Below are 19,635 nucleotides of genomic sequence, written 5' to 3'. Positions count from 1 at the left end.
TGCCACTGCCGTAACAGTTTTTTATTATTGATCTTAACAAAAACGTATCATTGCACTGAATCCTGTTGACTGTCAACAGTGCTAATGCGTGTCTTTTGAAGTTACACTGCACTTCTGACTCGTGTGGTAAAAGGGAATCACACATGATGTCAGACGTCACGAATGTATGGAAAAAGTGCTTATGAACCGTATTGAAAATGTCAATGAAGTACAATCTGAGCTGAACAATTTGATCGAGTGCTTTAATGAAATGAGTGAAAGCATGATTGAGTTTTCCTCTGCCTGAGGATGAGGTTACCAAACAAAGACAATGGTTTGAAACAAAAAAGACATTGTACTGTGGTTTTACAGAAGATGTGAAAAGGTGGCTTTCTGATGCTGGTCAACCATATGAACTGTATGTACCACAACCCCCTGCTAGCCTGAATGTGGCAGAATCTAAGGAAATAAGACCTGATGATAGTATTTCTAATGTCGCAAGCCACTCCCAGTCCCAAACATCACACGCTTCAACAACAACCTCTGCACTTGTCAAAGCTCAAGCTGAGAAGGCAGCTCTTATGGAGCGTGCTATCGCTTTAAAGAAACAACGTGAGCTGCAGGCACAGGAGGAACAATTGAGGAGACAAAAGGAACAATTAGCACTGGACAGTTGGCAGCATTCAATGCCAAAATCAATGTTTTGGAGGATAATGCATCAAGGAGCGGCTCAAGAGCATCATATGGAATGCGGTCTTACAAACTCAATCCAAATGCAGCTGTTTATAATCCAGAAAAGGTCTATAACATGACAGCAACTGGCTCTGTAGCACCAGCTCAGGTTGTCCGTCCAAAGGAAAGGACAAACACACAATCTACAAATTCACAAAAGGTTAATGCCCAGACTCTAGGAACAATTCCAACCTATGACACTCAACTGTTGCAAGGTTCCTTCACAACCACAAAGACACTCGGCAGAGTCGGTGCCAGGCCATACTTCTCAAACACCAGTACTGCGTAATGTCAGTCAGAAGGACATTGTCAATATAATGCAAAAACAAAATGAAATAAAAGTTTTATTACTTCAACAGAATCTTGCCTCTGCTCTTCCAGTGAGACACATTCCTGATCCTGTCTTTGAATATCATGCTTTTATGCAAGCATTTGAAAGCATAGTTGAGATTAAGTCTAACAACTTTGGTAATTGCTTGCACTTCCTTGAACAATAGACCCCTTAACAGACGACGTCACACTGATAAGAACCAGTATGCGTGCAACCAATATGCGCTAAATGAAACCCATTCTATCAGGTCTCGCCAGGACGTGCCACACTAGCCAACACACAAGAGGGGGTTGGGGTGTGCTGAAACTAGCGCACCCCGAAACAACAGGTTGGAAATTGATTGCGTGAAACAATCACCTGCGCATCCAGTCTCAATGTTAGTAAACAATTAATTGGTCTATACACCAGGGGCCAGCCAACATCTGCCTTCTCCGATTAGTCACCCCATGGAGACTTGAATTCATGGATATCTTTTTGTTTTTGCATTCCTAAGCCAATAATTTGATGACCAGCGGTTAGGCAGCAGTTCCGGTAGGAGACACAAAGGAGACTCTTTGTGTCTCCTACCGGAACCACTGCCGGTCATCAAATTATTGTCTTAGGAATGCGACAAAACAAAAAATTATCCATGAATTCAAGTCTCCATGGGGTGACTAATCGATATAAAAAAAGTCATTTTCGGGGTGAACTATCCCTATAAACAGGTGAAAATAATTAACTGTTGAATGCTGTATGAATCAAGAAGCTTATTTGTCATAGCCTGGGACCAGACGAATCTGCCCGTGCAAATCTGGCACCGCTCCATTGTGAATCCATTTCCTGCTCCATAGTCTGGCTACGCGAGGCTATATTTGTCACTATTCATGCAGGCACAAGCAGTGAAATTATCTATCTGAACATCTGGGAAAAGCCATGAGATCATGCAATTCTAAAAGTGCCAGGAGCCAGTTGCACCACCTCACACTAAGCTATAGGTTAAATGGCCTTTTTAAAGCCATTTAAGCTATAACTAGGCTAAGTTTGAACTTAGTGTGAGGTGTTGCAACTGGCTCCTCGTCACCAAAAACGAATCTATTTACAATTCATTGAAAATATTAGCTTATTGTTCAGATTTCATGAATTAATGATGATGATCCATTTGATGGCACTTTAAATATGAGTTAATTACTTATAACACTAACCAAGAGCTCCAAGCCTGTGCTGTGTTGTTATAAAATAAATGTAGAGCACCAGTGATAAACATTTGGTTCCATTTGAACTCTGGGTTAAACTGTCACTCAGGATTTGACAGTAACAGCCTGATGACATGGTCATGCTAGATTCATAGCACATTAAAATGCATTTTGACATTTACTGATGAAATTTAATTATGATGGCTAAGAACATGACAAAGGGAAATATATTGAAAGGAGAGTGCGCACATGTGCAAGTGCCCTGCAGGTGCAGGACAAACTATACTGTTATAACGGTAAGAAAACATCCTTGTGTGATGGAAATGTTGATTCAAGCAATTATAATTGCTTGAATCAACATTTCCATCACACAAGGATGTTCTAGGAGGAGCCATGTGAGCTCATGTGAGCTTATTCTTTGCCAGTTGCGGACCTTATCTTATTTTTTATTTTTTTGCAACTTATTGTTTTTTATTATTATCAGGAGAGACAACACATTTAAGCATACAGTGCGTCATTTTCACCATACAGTCTTTCTGTACAATATTTCACATTGTCTCCCTATTGAGACAGCAGCAACAAAAGAATAAGAAAAGTAAAGCAAAACAAAAGACATACAGAAAGAAAAAAAAACAAGAAAAAAAACAGAAGTAGCCTAATCAGAGAGAAATATACCTACAAACATGAAAGAACAGAAGAATGTACAATATGTATCCTCACACTTACACTGTAACACAATATATCCACACACATACCGCACATTCAGGCTATGAAATTACACATAATACAAATCTCTTTATAAAATTATAAATCTTATCATAACTCAATGCGTGCAAAAGGCGTCCACTTTTTCGTAAATTGCTCGCTTTGTAGCCTCACCAAATAAGTGATTCTTTCGAAACCCCCAGTTTCTTTGACTTTATTCAGCCATTGCTCGGGGGGGAGGGAGCAGACTCAGTTAATTGTGATGCATTTTTTGGCTCCCGTTAACAATATCTGAAGGAGGTAAATATTCTTCCAGCCTTCGAAACCCGTCGGCACAATTCCTAGAATAGCCGTCTTGAAATCTTGTGGTACTTGAGTATCAAATACTTTATTGATGTCGCTATTACTACATTCCAAAACTGCCGCACTTTAGGACATGCCCAAAAGATATGTGAATGGTCGCCGACCTGCTCACCACACCTCCTCCAGCACTCGCTTGTAGGAGTAGTGCCTGCTCTGGCAGTCAGTAACGGGGTCTTAAAAAACCTACTCGTAATTTTCCACTGATATTCTCTCCAAGAATTAGAATTAGTTACTTTGTGCGCTTCAGTGCAGGCATCAACCCACTCTTCTTGTGTAATTACGGGGCCAGAGCTCAGCTCTGGACCTGTTTTATTATTCGCTTTATTCTGTCACTTCTGCCACTTTTCGCAGTTCTGGCTGAACCGCGCTGTCGCTTTTTACGAAACTCGGACATATGGTAGATGGTCATGAAAAACGATCAAGAAATAATTCTCACAATCTTTCGTCCAAAGGTGGCGCTATAGCAATCAATTGAAAATGGCAACTTTGAACAGGTACAACTCATGCCCTGTTTGACCTACAGCCATGAAACTTGGATACACATATGCGTCTCCTCATGCTGAACAACTTTCACCCTCTGACTTTTGACCTCTGACCTTTAGATCTCCCACCATTTTGAATTATATGAAAAACAGTCATTGGCTCCTAACTTCTGAATTTTTTCACTGTTGGAATTTTTTGTAGGCAGTGGTCCAAAGTTCAAGTGTCAAACGTTTCGTGCAGATTGCTCAAAAATCCCAGGAGGAGATAGATTTTAACTATTACAGTTTTATGAAAATTATTAATCTGTGCCTAAAACATACATGCAGACTCACATTTCTTTGAAACTTTGCAGAAATGTACAGGGTCATTCCAAATATCACTGAAACCAATCTTACTCCAATTGGCCAAAAGGGGGCGCTATAGCAATTTTTTGAAAAGGCAGACTTTAAACAGGCATAAGTCATGCCTTGTTTGGCCGAAAGTCGTGAAACTTGCTTACACATGTGCCTTGACTCATGAGGAACACACGTATCGATTTGACCATTAAGCTCCGCCCTTAGATTTTCCGCAATTTTGAGCAGTTTGAAAAATACTTGTTTTTGCCAGTTCTGGCTTAACCGTGCATACGCTTTTTACGAAACTCGGCCATATGGTAGATGCTCATGAAAAACTACCAAGAAATAATTCTCACACTCATTCGTCAAAGGGTGGCGCTTTAGCACTCAATTGAAAGTGCCAACTTTGAACAGGTACAACTCATGCCCTGTTTGACCTACAACCATGAAACTTCAATACACACATGCGTCTCTTCATGCCCGACAACTTTTGTGGTCTGACTTTTGACCTCTGACCTTTAGATCGCCCACCATTTTGAATTATATGTAAAACAGTCATTGGCTCCTAACTTCTGCATTTTTTCACTTATGGAAAATCCGTTGGAATTTTTTGTAGGCAGTGGTCCAAAGTTCAAGTGTTAAACGTTTCGTGCAGATTGCTCGAAAATCCCAGGAGGAGATAGATTTTAACTATTACAGTTTTATGAAAATTATTCATCTGTACCTAAAACATACATGCAGACTCACATTTCTTTGAAACTTTGCAGAAATGTACAGGGTCATTCCAAATATCACTGAAACCAATCTTACTCCAATTGGCCAAAAGGGGGCGCTATAGCAATTTTTTGAAAAGGCAGACTTTAAACAGGCATAAGTCATGCCTCGTTTGGCCGAAAGTCGTGAAACTTGCTTACACATGTGCCTTGACTCATGAGGAACACACGTATCGATTTGACCATTAAGCTCCGCCCTTAGATTGTCCGCAATTTTGAGCAGTTTGAAAAACACTTAAACCCAGGATTTTTCAGCTATTTGCGTGAAACTGTATCATCTGTGTGATCTCCTTTTTCACAGTTACTTGTCTGTTGGGCCAATGGTGTCTCCCTTAAATGATTGCCTCACAATCTCAAGGTCGCCAGTTCAAGCCTCACTTGATGCAGACTTAATTTAAGTTGAATTGCAAACAACATGACTGTATCAATGAATACATGTGCAAATGGTAAAGATAACCTGAAATGCTTATTTGAGAGTACGTTTTTTCAACGTATGACATACTTTATCTGAAAATAGCTGATCTACAATCTCACAACTTTTCATGGTTTGTGAGCTTGTAGATCGGCTACTTTCACTAGTTTTGGTTCTGAGGAGATGTACAATTTCTTCATTGGTAAATGGTTTGTGAACGAGTGATCTTAGTGTTAGTGAAACAGGGGCTTGGTTCATGAAAGAAGGCAAGAGTTTATGATCTTCAACAGACAATATCAGCCTGGACAAAGCTATAGCACTATAGGTAGTGTTGCAGCCTATTAGTCTGAAGGTTGAGAGTTCGAATCCTGTTAATGGCAGTAGGTTGAGATGTCCAATCAAACCATTATGTTTCCATCTCTCTCTCTCATCAATCTATTGTTTCCATGTCACTCTCTCTCTCTTCAATCTATTCCGTTTCCATGTCTCTCTCTCTCTCTATTCACTGGCCCCGTATTATCGCTGCTTGCAGCTATATTCTCTTGTTGTATTTCAGCCTCCCAGACCTTATCTTTTTTTATAAAGTGAAATACATTGCCTGATTTTGTCTATAACTCGTTTAGGAAACAATCAGAACGATGGATTTTTACACAAAAACAAATTTCACCCACTTTTCTTTTTACACCTGTAAACCTGTGTTGTGACAATAAAGATGATTCTGATTCTAACTGACAGCCTTGCTTGATGCATGATAACCATGCATTATGTCATATGCATTATAATGCTTTATATTATGTCATTTTGTAATACAAGTAGGCTACAACTATCATGTGATTATAAGTTGTTTATGATGTTCCCATGACTTCTACTGCCTTACACTATGATCCCCTTTTAATTATGTCGTTTCTGCCCCCCTGTGGACAGCATGTGTCATAACAATACCAAGACAACCTCAGACAGCATTGAATTAACAAAGCAAAGAGAAACCACTGTAAACATGCTTACTTCTTCACAGCAGCAACTTCTACATTTATTGAGATCGATTGTTCTATTTTGTGTGCAAATAGTAGTCAAGCTAATGTTTCATCCTGCCAACAGGTAAGAATGTTATCAGTACCAAACTGCAAATATATGCACAAGAGGAGTAAAAACAGGACTTTCTTTCTTCATTTTTGGTGTGGAAAGACAGAAATATTCCCAACAAAAATCACTCTTAGTAGGAGAAGATGAGCTCAAATAAAAATGTAAAAAGGCAACTTTTTGGATTAAGTATAGTGTAGGCCTATTGTATTTTTGAGTGGTGCCGAAGGCAACCACTCCTATATCTGGCTTTGTCTGTGTGTCCGTATGTATGTATGTATGTATGTATGTATGTATGTATGTCCGTGTGTCCACCAAGCTAACATTGGTCAAGCATCACGTGACACGTGACAATATGTTGAAAGGGTGTGCTTTGATTGGCTAGCGAGACGCATGACGAAATAGAGCCCTATAAATAGGTGTCACTTCGAAACATTGTTTACATGTTTCGAAGTGACATCAGTGCCATCAGCCAAGCTAACATTGGACATGTTAGCTTGGCTCAGGGACGTGCACACATAGACACTAGGTGGTGCTAGAGCACCTGCCGTTTGCCCTCTGGACAGCAATGTGCCCTTTTGAAAGTTCGTTTTTAAAGTGTTTTTTTTTTTTTTTAACAGTGTACAGTATGTGGCCCATGGTAACGTCGATCAATTCTGGATTAAAAGCTTCTAATATGCCCCAAATGCGCGTTATAAATGTCGTCAAAAACATCCCCACACGTGCCCCGCGGCACTCTCGTACGTGCCCTGCAGCCCCTCCCTTCCCTGCTCTCAACGTGAACGCGCAGCGCAGTGCAGAGCAGAGCAGGCAGCCACTCACTCAGGCAGAGTGAAGCCAAGCAACACAGTGTTCGTCCCCTGCGCGGGTTTTCTTTCACTTCTCTCTTTCATTCAGTTTTTGCACTGATTGACAGCCACCAGGTAACAAATACAACGAGTGTATTGTTTAATCCCCTAAAATCAGATGCCAAACTATAACTTCACTCTTCTTTTCTTCAATTTCTTGCATCCATTTAGTCTCGTTGTGCAGAAAGTCTCATTCAGCGCAGCTGTGCCTTAATTAGCGTTTTCCAGTGGTGGAAAAAGTACTCACAACATTTCTAGTAAAAGTAAAAGTATCAATACTGCAATGTAGAAATACTCAAAAAAGAATTTACTTGAGTAAAACTACAAAAGTATTGGTATCAAAATGTACTTAAAGTACCAAAGTTAAGTAACTTAAGTAAAAAAAAAAAGTGCTCATTATGCAGAATATCCCATTTCACAAGTTTTGAAATGTATAAAAATCTTTTGAAAATAGCAGATCTACAAGCTCCCAATGCGTCATTATGAGCTTGCAGATCTGCTATTTTCAAATGGCTGAAATGTATAGGGCTGAAGTGATGAAATGTATGTTTTGTAATAATAATCTACTAAATCTACAAAGTAAAGTTTTCAAATAATTGTAGTGGAGTAAAAGTAGAATATTTGCATCTGAGATGTAGTGGAGACAGTAGAAGTAAAGGTCCTTGCACACTGGCGTTTTTTCGGTGCGTTTTTTCGGTGCGTTTTAATATCCGAAATTCGCAAAAAAAAACGGCACGCACAACATCCTTGCACACTGCAGTCCGATGCGTTTTATTTAAATTCGTTGCAATGTTTTCGCAGAACGAAAAAAATGGAGTCTTCAAGCAGTGATGATGATTTTGTGGTCCTATCACTTGTGAAAAAAAGAAAAAGGAAAAGAGAATATTGGGTTCATCCTATCCTGACATTTCGTAAACAAGAAGGAGAGTTTCACACTTTGTACAAGAAGCTGCGGCTTTATCCCGACCGTTTCCGAGTTGCTTTTAGGATGTCAGTGGGTCAGTTTGATGCTTTGCTAGCAACACTGGAGCCACATATTGAAAAGACCACCACAAACTTCCGTGAGCCCATAGATGCTGAACAGCGGCTGGCAGTATGTCTACGGTAGGAACACACACACACACACACACACACACACACACACACACACACACACACACACACACACGCACACGCACACGCACACGCACGCGCGCTAAAGTGCGCTGAATCTGCACTAGGCTATTCACTTCAGGATACACTTGACTACAGCCTAAAAACATGAAACATACAGACGAGATGGGTGTTCATTGTTGTCCTGTGATCAGCTTATCACATCTTTCTACCAAAACTGATAGTATAGGCCAGGGGTCTTCAACGTTTTTCAAGCCAAGGACCCCTTAGCAGAGGAAGAGAGAGAGAGAGCGCGAGAGAGAGAGAGAGAGAGAGCGGAGAGCGCGCGAGAGAGAGAGCGCGAGAGAGAGAGCGCGAGAGAGAGAGAGAGAGAGAGAGAGAGAGAGAGAGAGAGAGAGAGAGAGAGAGAGAGAAGCAGGGACCCCCTCTATATTGTATAAAATTGTGTTGCAGATTAAACTCTTTTTTTTAATTTTTACTTGGTCTGCTCTTTTCCCCCCATCTACACCATAGCCTATACCTCTTTGCCAAAAATAGCCTACCTACAAGCTCACAAGTCTCACAGCAGGAGGCGTTGTGAGCTTGTAGATCTGCTATTTTTGGCTACAATTCTCCTCAGTGGTTAAATCAGTGGTGTCGTGGAGGCCACACGGGGTAGGACGGTAGATAGATCGCTCAAAGCAAACTTTTAGTTTCAGCTCTCTATAATTCATGGCATTCCTTGAATTTGTAGTAGTTTAAAAACTAGGCTAAAAAACATTTCCTATACAAACATGTTTCCTAATTTAAGGTAAAATAAAATTAAAATGTCATTAAAAGGCCGTCCCTCTAGTAAAAAAAATCACCACGACACCGCTGGGTAAAATATTTATATATCACACAAAGATTTAGCTCTGAGGACCCTGTAGCAACCACTAATGTAATAACGGCTCATAATGTAATAAGGGCTCATAATGTAATAAAAAAAATGTAATAACAGCTCATAATGTAATAATCAGCTCATAATGTAATAAAAAAAAAACGAGCGCATAACGTAATAACGGATTTTTGAATAATGTAATAATGTAATAATTTGTTACATTAACAACCTCCACATAGGAGGCAATATGAGACATTATTACATTATGAACTTTTATTACATTATGAGCCTCATAATGTAATAAAATGTGGAGGTTGTTAATGTAACAAATTATTACATTATTACATTATTGAAAAATCCGTTATTACGTTATGCGCTCGTTTTTTTATTACATTATGAGCTGATTATTACATTATGAGTTTTTATTACATTTTTTTTATTACATTATGAGCCCTTATTACATTATGAGCCGTTGTTACATTAGTGGTTGCTACAGACCCCCTAGGGGTACCGAACCCCCTGTTGAAGACCCCTGGTATAGGCTATCACATAGCTGTCACCTAGCTCCGACGGAACCTCTCCCTCCGTTGTATAGCTCCGAGATGAGGTTCCTCGTTTCTCGGTGCCGTTTGAGCAGGACATTGTTGCACATTATCCACTTTACATGTTTCTTATCCCTTTCTGCACATCTTATCCAAAAAGTAAAGGTTTTCTGAAACGCTCACAGATGTTTTAAGTTCTAGCTGGCAATAAAATCTATTCAACGAGTTGAAAAAAAGTATTTAACTCGCTCCTGTCCTCAGCCGGTTACATGTTTTTAAGACATTGCGCAAGAGTTGCGCCCGTAGAGATAACATTACCGATTCCCCTACTGGTCAAATATTGAATTGCATCTTCTAGTGCAAAATATTATGGAACCCGCTGAGGACAGAGGCGAATTAAATACTTTTTTCAACTCGTTGGATAGATTTTATTACCAATCGGCATCAAAATATACTTAAAGTACCAAAAGTAAAAGTACTCATTGTGCAGAATGTCCCATTTCACAGGTTCAAAATATATAAAAGATCTGCTATCTGCTAGTAGATCTGCCATTTTCAAATGGCCGAAAGGGCTGATGTGATTAGTGTGTTTTGTAAAACCATAATAATCAAAATCTACAAAGTAACTAAAGTTTTCATATGATAGTAGAAAAGTACAATATTTTCCTCCGAGATGTATAGTGAGGTAGAAGTAAAAGTATTGAAAATTGTAAATACTGAAGAAAGTAAAAAAAATGTAATTATATGTACAGTACTTGTACAATGTACTTAGTTACTTTACACCACTGCTGTCAACAACACCCCAGTAGACCCAGTCATGCATAATGGCTGAGTTCTCTCATTGCATAATGTGCACAAGCCATTTACAAATTCTTGACATCTATTTATGAAGCTTGTTGAAAACATAGAACATTAATCTTTTATAACAGGGGTATTCAACGTTTTTCAGGCCAAGGACCCCTTAGCTGTGATATAAAGCAGGTACCCAGTGGACAAATGGCCAGCCCATCTGGTCTATTTATTAATATTTTTTTATTTTTTTTATTTTATTACATATATCAAGTGGTTAAAATCCTCACATAAATATTTGGTGTCCCCCCTGTAGTAATTCTGAGGACCCCTGACTACCCCTGTGTTATAACAACATTTGCATGATTTCAGATATCTAAGCACTGGGGACTCCTTCACCACCATTGCCAACAGCTACATGATGGGCATCTCCACAGTGGGAAAGATAGTGAGGGAGACTTGTGACCAAATCTGGCTGCAGCTCAAGGATCAACACATGCCACCACCAAAACAGGAGATATTTCAGCACACGGCCAGGAGGTTCAATGAAAGATGGAACTTCCCTAACTGCATTGGAGCCCTCGATGGGAAACATGTTAGAATTGAGGCCCCTGCTAACACAGGTTCCCTTTTTTACAACTATAAACACACTTTTTCCATCGTCCTCCTGGCCTTAGTAGATGCCGACTACCGCTTCCTTGCCATCGACGTGGGGAGCTATGGTGGGAATAGCGACGGCGGCATACTCGCTGATTCTGCCCTGGGACAGGGCCTCCGGCGTGGAACATTGGGTGTCCCACCCCCATTGGAGCTACCTTCTGCACCTGAACTGGGGAGGGTCAATCACGTCATCGTGGCAGACGAGGCTTTTCCAATGAAGACATACCTGCTCCGACCCTACGGTGGAAAGCGCCTTGATGAGGACAAGCGCATCTTTAACCTCCGCCTGTCAAGAGCGCGTCGCATCTCTGAAAATGTGTTTGGCATCCTGACTCAGAGATTCAGGGTTTACAAAAGGCCATTTGAGTTGAACCCTCACCTGGTAGACAGCGTCATCAAAGCAACCTGCGTGTTATGCAACTACCTGCGCCCAGGGGTGGCTAGCCTGCACGATGACCGATTTGATGATGGTGAGGGCAGCGCGGCTCTGCAGGATCTCCAGAGGCCAAGGGGCAACCGGGCATCTGATGAGGCTTTTGACATTCGAGACACTTTTAAGACATATTTTGTCTCACCTGCTGGGGAGCTACAATGGCAGTACGACCGTGTGCGCCGTGGACTCACACTCTAGAGGACAGGACAAATATATCTCTAACACATGCAGCAATGTCATTAGAGATAGCTAGATAGATATTCATATTCAATGAACACAGTTGGCATAATTTCAAGTACTGTGAGCCAAGTCACTTTAGCTATATATTGTACACACAACACTGCAGACATTTTCAAATCAGTTCAGACATTACTATTGCCATTGTTATATTTTGCAGATTCAAAGCTGAACCACTAAAATGAATTGTTTTCACATTATTGTAATTTCTGTATGTACCACTGAATCAAATTGTTAGTTTAGTGTACCAAACTGATATTGTATGTTTATACACACACAGAAAATGTACTGTATATATACACAGTCACACACAATACATTCTGTACATTGTTCTGCATATTTAATGGTGTACATAAAGAAAAAGAGCAAAAGACCAATTAACTTGTTTCTTGTTTATTTTTAATTCATAAATACATATTTAACTTGCTGCTCAGAAGAGCAGAATCTGAACCAGTGCAAAGAGGTAAAAATACATGTTACCTTAGCCTAATAAATATGAATAAATAAATAGCTGATAAAATAGCATTTAAATGTGGCTACTCTAGCCTATATTAAATATGAATAAATAAATAGTTGAACAGGAATGATAAAATAATAGCATTTAAATGTGGCTACTCTAGCCTATATTAAATATTAATAAATAAATAGTTGAACAGGAATGAAATAATAGCATTTAAATGTGGCTACTCTACCCTATATTAAATATAAATAAATACATACATAGCTGAACAGGAATAATAAAATAATAGCATTTAAATGTGGCTACTCTAGCCTATATTAAATATAAATAAATACATACATAGCTGAACAGGAATGATAAAATAATAGCATTTAAATGAGGCTACTCTAGCCTATATTAAATATAAATAAATACATAGCTGAACAGGAATGATAAAATAACATTTAAATTTGGCCTCTGGAATTTTTGTGAAAGAACTATTCAAACATTTGATTTTAACATAATATAAAGATATAAATAAGTCACAGAGAGCGATAGGTTGGCTCCTGGCCAAATTGCGGATAATAAACCCCTCCAAAGGCAGCATCATGAACCAATTCCTGCATCTTAATTTTTAGCATGGACATTTTCTCTGGGGGAAGTCTTCTCATGGTGGGGGCCAAGCTGTTGAGAAAAGTGGACACCTCATCAGTTTGCAGGTCCTGCCAGGTCTGACGCTGCTGTCGCTCACTCTCTCTCTCCTTCAATTTCATTTCCTCTCTTGTTTCTCTCCACTGAAGGTACCTCTCTAGGCTGTCATCACTCTCTGCCTGCCTCTTGCGTTTGGCACCTCCGCTACCTGAAGGGGTTGAGGTTGAGCTGCTCCCCCCTGAAGGGGTTGAGCTGCTCCCCCCTGAAGGGGTTGAGCTGGAGCTGCCCCTCCTCTCTGCCTCCATTGCTACACTGTTGTTCTCCCTCTCTGTCTGTGTGCTGTCACCTTCTTCCATTTCATTTTCCTCCTCCTCGTCATCATCATCATCATCCCCCTGGATGTTACCATCTGACCTGTTGAAAGTAGTTATGTGCTATCTGAGTTATGTGCAGCTAATACATTACACTCTGCTGTAAGCGTCACCACTGTTGTGGTGCATTTCTGGATAGCCTACGTTACCTTCTCTTTGCAGTACAAGCACTCAAGAAGGACAATGAGTCGAAATGCTTCCACTTCTTTTTTTTACTAGCCCCCTGTCCACTTCTGCCCTTTGCTGCTCTCTTCTCTCGTGTGTACGTGTCTTTCAGGTTACGCCACTTCTCCTTCACTGCTTTAACTAACGTCACACAAAATAGTACATTATATAGTACATTATATTAAAAGCCAAAGCATGCAAGCAACTTATATGAACTGTTTATGACTAGCAACGTTACAACGGGTGTGCAATGAATAGCGATACCCCAAACGGGGCTGAATGAATGAATTAATAGCATTAGCAGCAAGCTAAGCTAAGCAATCAAGCTAGCCCTAGAACACAATCACTACTACGGTATATTGTACATCATTTGTTTTTCTATCAGTACCTACCATCCTGGCTTCCAAGCTCTTCAGCGATCTTCTGCCACAGTCTGTCTTTATATTCAGTGTCTTTGTAATCGGAACGTCGCTTTTCATAAAGTGCTTTGTGCGGTTCTACGAGGTTTATCAACCTCTCAGCCGACATGGTGAAATCACAACAAGTATGGTGGCTCAGGATGGACACAACACTGCTCAAAAGGCGAACGACAGCTGCGGAAAACGCAAAATAATCGACCCTGGTCCGAAAAAAATAAATACGGACGAAATATTCGGCGGCAGTGTGCAAACGTCATTGACATAACGCGAGGTCGATTTTTTTTTTTACGTGCTCCGAAATTCGCCCCGTTATTCGGCCGAAAAGACGCACCAGTGTGCAAGGACCTTTAGTGTATTGAAAATGGGAAATACTCAAGTAAAGTAAAAATGGCTCAAAAAAATGTTGATTTATATTGGTCAAACAGAACCGAATTAGACCCGAATTAGACCCGAATTAGACCGAGTTAGACCCGAATTAGACCGGAATTAGACCGAGTTAGACCCAAATTAGACCCGAAAAATTTTGCGCCCGCGCGCTTCGCGGGCGCGTGTTGTGGGCGCCACAGAAGGTGCCCTTTTTTTTCACTTGAGCACCTGCCCCTCTAAATGTCTGTGCACGCCCCTGGCTTGGCTGATTGAACATGTTAGCCAAGCTAACATGTTCTAATCCTTAGATGTTCTAATCTAAGAATCAGAACATTTCTAGAAAACTATGGTTAAAGATAGGGTAAGTGATTTCCTTTGGTTAAAATAGCACAGGTCTGCTGGCGGAGACTTGTGCCTATGTCTGTCCACAAACATTGATGACAACATCAATACATTTTTATATGTCTGTGTTTTTAGTTTCCCCTGGATAGAAGTCAAGTAGGTAAGCCAAAAATGAATCACACCTTTGAATTTGTGGGTAGTGTAGTCTGTTGGGGAACCTTCCCTACAGATAGGAAAGCCCTCCAGCAGCCCTACATACCAGCTGGTGCAGGTCACACTAACTACTGGTAAATGTATCTATACATTATAGCTGCTGTGAGGTCATACATGAATGAAAATGGGCCCATAGCTGTTCTTCAGTTATATTGTGCATGTTCATGTTGGCTCCATAGAGTTATCGGGTTGGCTCACACTGGGAAGGCTCTGCTACATGTATACTAAATGGAACGGAGCCTTAATTAGCAGTGGTGGAAACAGTACTCACATTTTTTACTTAAGTAAAAGTATCAATACTGCAATGTAGAAACACTCTGTTACTTGAGTAAAAGTAAAAGTACAAATGTATTGGTATCAAAATTTACTTAAAGTATCAAAAGTAGAAAGTACTTTTTATGCAGAATGTCCCATTTCACAAGTTTTCAAATGTATAAAATGTATAAAATTTTGAAAATAGCAGGTCTACAAGCTCACAATGTGTCGCGATGCGACACATTGTGAGCTTGTAGAGCGGCTATTTTCAAATGGCTGAAATATATAGGGCTGAAGTGGTTATGTATGATATGTAATAATAATCAAAATCTACAAAGTAAATAGTATCTAAAGTTTTCAAATAATTGTAGTGGAGTAAAAGTACCACATTTGCTTCTGAGATGTAGAGTGGAAGTAAAAGTATTGGAAATAAGAAATACTCCAGTAAAGTGCAAACACCTCAAAATTGTACTTGAGTACATGTACTTAGATACTTTACACCACTGTTAATTAGTATAATTGGTAACACCTGTGAAGGAAGGAAGAGGTGGCCCAATGCAGTGCCATCTTTTCAAAAGAAACTAAAGTAAGTCTCTTCCGCAGATATACCTACTAGCATAACAACGAGTTTCATACATAAACAAGACATAGCAGAGATACCATCCACTGCTGGTGAGTTCAGTCAATGTAATTGTATCCACACACTTTATGCTGGCTGAGCTGCCAAGTCTCACCCTTTGAGAGTGAGAGTCACGCAATTTAACCTCTTCACATATATTGTTTGATGGCAATGACTGATACAAATGAAAGAAGACCCTAAGACAGCTAAATAGAGAATTTTACATTTTAAGAATCGCGTGCATGTGTGCGTCCCTGATGAGTCTCACTCCTAGATTTTCCTGAAACTTGGCAGCCGTGCTTACTGTAAATGTCTAGATTATTCATAGAATGATGCGACTTATTGAAAATAACATGTATTTTGTTGACATTTTACATTTAGTCTTCAATCAGCTATGGAAACTTGATCATGGTTTATTTAGACATGGGGGGGCAAATTACAAGTAGCTCAGAGGTAAAGTAATTTCTTAACACTGTAGGGCCCTCACTTTTAGCTATTTGAAAATGAATATCAGATCCCCCTTTTTAATCAGTGGATTAGAGTTAGGATTTATTCTAGCAATGCCATTGGATGGCAAATGAGTAAATATGTCTGTTCCTGTGGCCATGCACTCACACTAACACTTTTCCCTTTTATGAAAAACCTTCAAAATGTTCCCAACTAATCATAATTTGATCCACTAGACCATACCCGGTCGGCGCAGCGCATCCGTGGGGGGATATGCGCACATGATCTGGCAACCCGGGAGGCAGTTTGTCCCATAGCTGGGCAGCCGCAGCTATGGGACGACATTCTTTGACACAAAAACGCTAATAAGAAGCTGGGATTTGATTAAATTGAAAAACGGGCTTCACAGTTGCGTTCAGATTGTAATGGTCAATGGCTGTGTGCAAAATCAGAGCAATTGGTCCAGCCAGTGAGGAGAACCGGGTATCTTCACTCACGTACCACTACACTCACGTACCACTACAGAGGTTACTAGAATTATAGTAGGATGCAAAGATATCAAAAGAGAATATGGAGTAAGAGATACATAGCCTGGCATTGCCAGACTGAACATGTGAATGTTTGTGATCCCACGTGATCAATCTGGCAATGCCAGGCTAGAACATGTGGCATAATTAGCCACACGCAACTCTTTAGATACTATTTTTACTATCTGGAATCTAGAGTTGCAATACCAACCCTTGACAGCTCATACATCCAAACCAAAAAGTCAGATCTGATTGTATTAAATGACGTTGAACTCACCAACATTGCAGTTGTATGGAAAGCTTGGATTATCCTCTTTGTATCTGCCAAGTTTTTGTTTCATAAAAATCCACCATATATGAGCTACTTTCTGTCAATAAATTCTGTGCAGGTGATTATTTTTCTAAGTGTTGGAGTTTGGAAGCGCTCGTTTTCGATAACAAAGCGTTAAAATGATGTGCAACGTCATTTAATACAATCAGATAGGACTTTTCTGTTTGGATGTAAGAGCTGTCAAGGGTTGATATTGCAACTCTAGATTCCAGATATTAAAAATAGGATGTAAGAGTTGCTTGCAGCTGTGGCATAACATAAAGTGACTCACTGTCTCCTTTCATGTCTCCTTACACCTCCCTAACTGTCCACCTCTCCTCTCCTGCAGCTATGGCTTCGGTCAGTGGTGTCATGATGTCTGAAGAACACGTCCTCTGTTCTATTTGTTTGGATGTTTTTACTGAGCCTGTAACTATTCCATGTGGACACAACTTCTGCAAGGTCTGCATCACTAAATACTGGGACAGCAATGTCACCTGTGACTGTCCCTTGTGTAAAAACCCTTACGGTCGGAGACCAGATCTCCGGGTCAATACTATGATCTCTGAGATGGCTGCCCTGTACAAGAGATCACCGGAGAGTACACCTTCCGTCAGTGGGAGATCCCACAAACGCAAAGTCAGACCAGGGCAGGTTCCCTGTGACATCTGCCCTGATGCTGCTAAGCGCAAGGCCCTGAAGTCCTGCCTGGTCTGTCTAGCCTCGTTCTGTGAAACCCACCTGGAGCCTCATCGCAGAGTTGCAACCTGCAAGAAGCACAAACTGATTGACCCTGTGGCGAACCTGGAGGCAAGGATGTGTAAGAACCACAGCAAGCTGCTGGAGATCTTCTGCAGAAGTGACCAGGAATGCATTTGTGTCACGTGTCTGAAGACGGAACATAAGGCTCATGACACCGTCCTACTAGAGGAAGAGTACAAAACGAAGCAAGCTAAACTCGACAAAATCAGGTCTGATGCACAGCAGATGATTAAGCAACGACAGAGCAGGGTTCATGAGCTCAAACAGTTATTAAATAAGAACAATGTAGAAGCAGCAAAAGAAAAAGGAGACGCCATCAAGGTGTTCAGTGCTCTAGTGGCAGCTGTTCAAAGCAACCGGGTTATGCTCATTGAGGAGATAGAGAAGAGGCGGAGAACAGCTGAGGAGCAAGCTCAAGGCTTCATCAAACTGCTGGAGCGGGACATCGCTGTGCTTCAGAGGAAAAGTACTGAGCTGGAGCTGTCTTCACACACTGAGGACCACCACCATCTCCTTCAGACATTCCTGTCAATTTCCAGTATTCCACACGTATTTCCTTTGAGTATGTTAAACGCCCAAAATGTTCAGAGTCTGAAGCCTGTGTGGACAGCTGTCGCTCAGCTGGAGGAGATGCTACATGACAAAATGGAGGTGGTTCCTAAAGCCAAGCTGAAGAGGGCACAGCAACACTATGCATTAGATGTGACCCTGGACCCTGCTACAGCAAAGTCCAGTCTCATTCTCTCTGAAGATGGAAAACAAGTAAGGTTCAGCAGACAGTCACATTACTGGAGAGACTTCTCTGAGCACTGTGTACTGAGTAAAACGGGCATCCGCTCATCTAAGATCTATTATGAGGTTCAAGTTAAAGGAAACACAGAGTGGAAGGTGGGAGTGATTGAGGAGTCCTTTCTAGGTGACAGGCATCATCAGGTATACTGGGTGCTGCAGCTGGAGAAAGGAAACTACTCATTCCACGAAAACAAAAAACACAGCTACTCGTGGTCTACTGGTCTCTCTCTCTTCCTGCTTGTGAAGCCCAAGAAGATTGGGGTGTTTGTGGATTATAATGGAGGTGATGTTTCTTTTTATGATGTTGACAACAGGGCTCTGCTCCACTGTTTTACAGGCTGCACATTTCAGGAGAAACTCTACCCAATGTTCTGGTGCAACAGTGATACTGATGATGCTCCTCTCATCATCACACCTGTTGATGGAAGTTAGTGACTTTGTCTGTATGCATTGTCATGTGTGACAAAATGATGTGATTTAGCACAATTATGATTGTACTTATACAGTATTGTACAGACTTTGACTGTATACATTCATTGTCATGTGTCACACAAGGATGTTATTTAGTTACTGTGCACACAAGAGGATGTGATTTAGTTACTGTGCACACTTATGATTGTACTTACAGTACTATTGTACTTATTTCGGATTCTTTTGCCTTTTTCAATTGTGGTAAAATTGTTAAGTTGAATAATTTAAACATTGCCTGTTCTAACCTGAACACAATGTCATGGTATACCGGTAATCATATGCCCTATTGTATTTTCTTTCTTTCTTATGTCAATTTCTGTTTAAGTCCATAAAGAAAGTGGATTTGTGAGAAGTTTGTGGGGATTGCTTGTTGCCTTTTCTGCTTTGTGATCCTCTCGGATCTGTTATACTTGTTATTGTATAGTATCTGACTAAATAAAGATAATGGCACCAATTTGGTCAATTTGAATGACTTACTTGATGTGGTCCTGTATGAACTTACTATAGGTCTAAGTATGATTTGTTTTGTTTAAGTATAGTGTATTCTTGTACTTTTTTATTATTATTATTTTTTAGATGTTTAGTTTGTCTGTTTTCCCATGCATAGAAGTAGGTAAGCCAAAACATTAAGCAATCACTC

The 19,635-nt window shown here is 40.4% G+C and overlaps 2 protein-coding genes across 2 annotated transcripts; both read left to right on the top strand.

Moving 5' to 3' along the window:
* The first annotated feature begins 8,195 nt into the window (after window positions 1-8,195).
* Window positions 8,196-12,109, top strand: LOC311053210 (uncharacterized protein). Its single transcript, XM_084068667.1, has 2 exons — window positions 8,196-8,317; window positions 10,889-12,109. The coding sequence occupies exons 1-2, from the start codon at window positions 8,202-8,204 to the stop codon at window positions 11,805-11,807; spliced, it is 1,035 nt and encodes a 344-aa protein (XP_083924793.1). The 5' UTR covers window positions 8,196-8,201; the 3' UTR covers window positions 11,808-12,109.
* Window positions 12,110-17,273: 5,164 nt separating this feature from the next.
* Window positions 17,274-18,956, top strand: LOC311054264 (E3 ubiquitin-protein ligase TRIM39-like; the record flags this gene model as incomplete). Its single annotated transcript, XM_084070140.1, has 1 exon — window positions 17,274-18,956. One exon carries the CDS (start codon window positions 17,274-17,276, stop codon window positions 18,954-18,956), a length of 1,683 nt encoding a protein of 560 aa, XP_083926266.1.
* Window positions 18,957-19,635: the final 679 nt, after the last annotated feature.

This window comes from Gymnoscopelus microlampas (assembly GCF_963454915.1).
Source record: "Gymnoscopelus microlampas genome assembly, chromosome: 10".
Classification (NCBI taxonomy): Eukaryota; Metazoa; Chordata; class Actinopteri; order Myctophiformes; family Myctophidae; genus Gymnoscopelus; species Gymnoscopelus microlampas.
The sequence above is the reverse complement of the archived record's forward strand: the minus strand, read 5'-3'. Positions and strand labels throughout refer to the sequence as shown.

Excerpts from the sequence above, each read along its gene's own strand:
- LOC311053210 (XM_084068667.1), top strand. The coding sequence starts at position 8,202 with ATGTCAGTGGGTCAGTTTGATGCTTTGCTAGCAACACTGGAGCCACAT. Across the intron at positions 8,318-10,888 it reads CGGCTGGCAGTATGTCTACG|ATATCTAAGCACTGGGGACT; the intron begins GTAGGAACACAC and ends GCATGATTTCAG.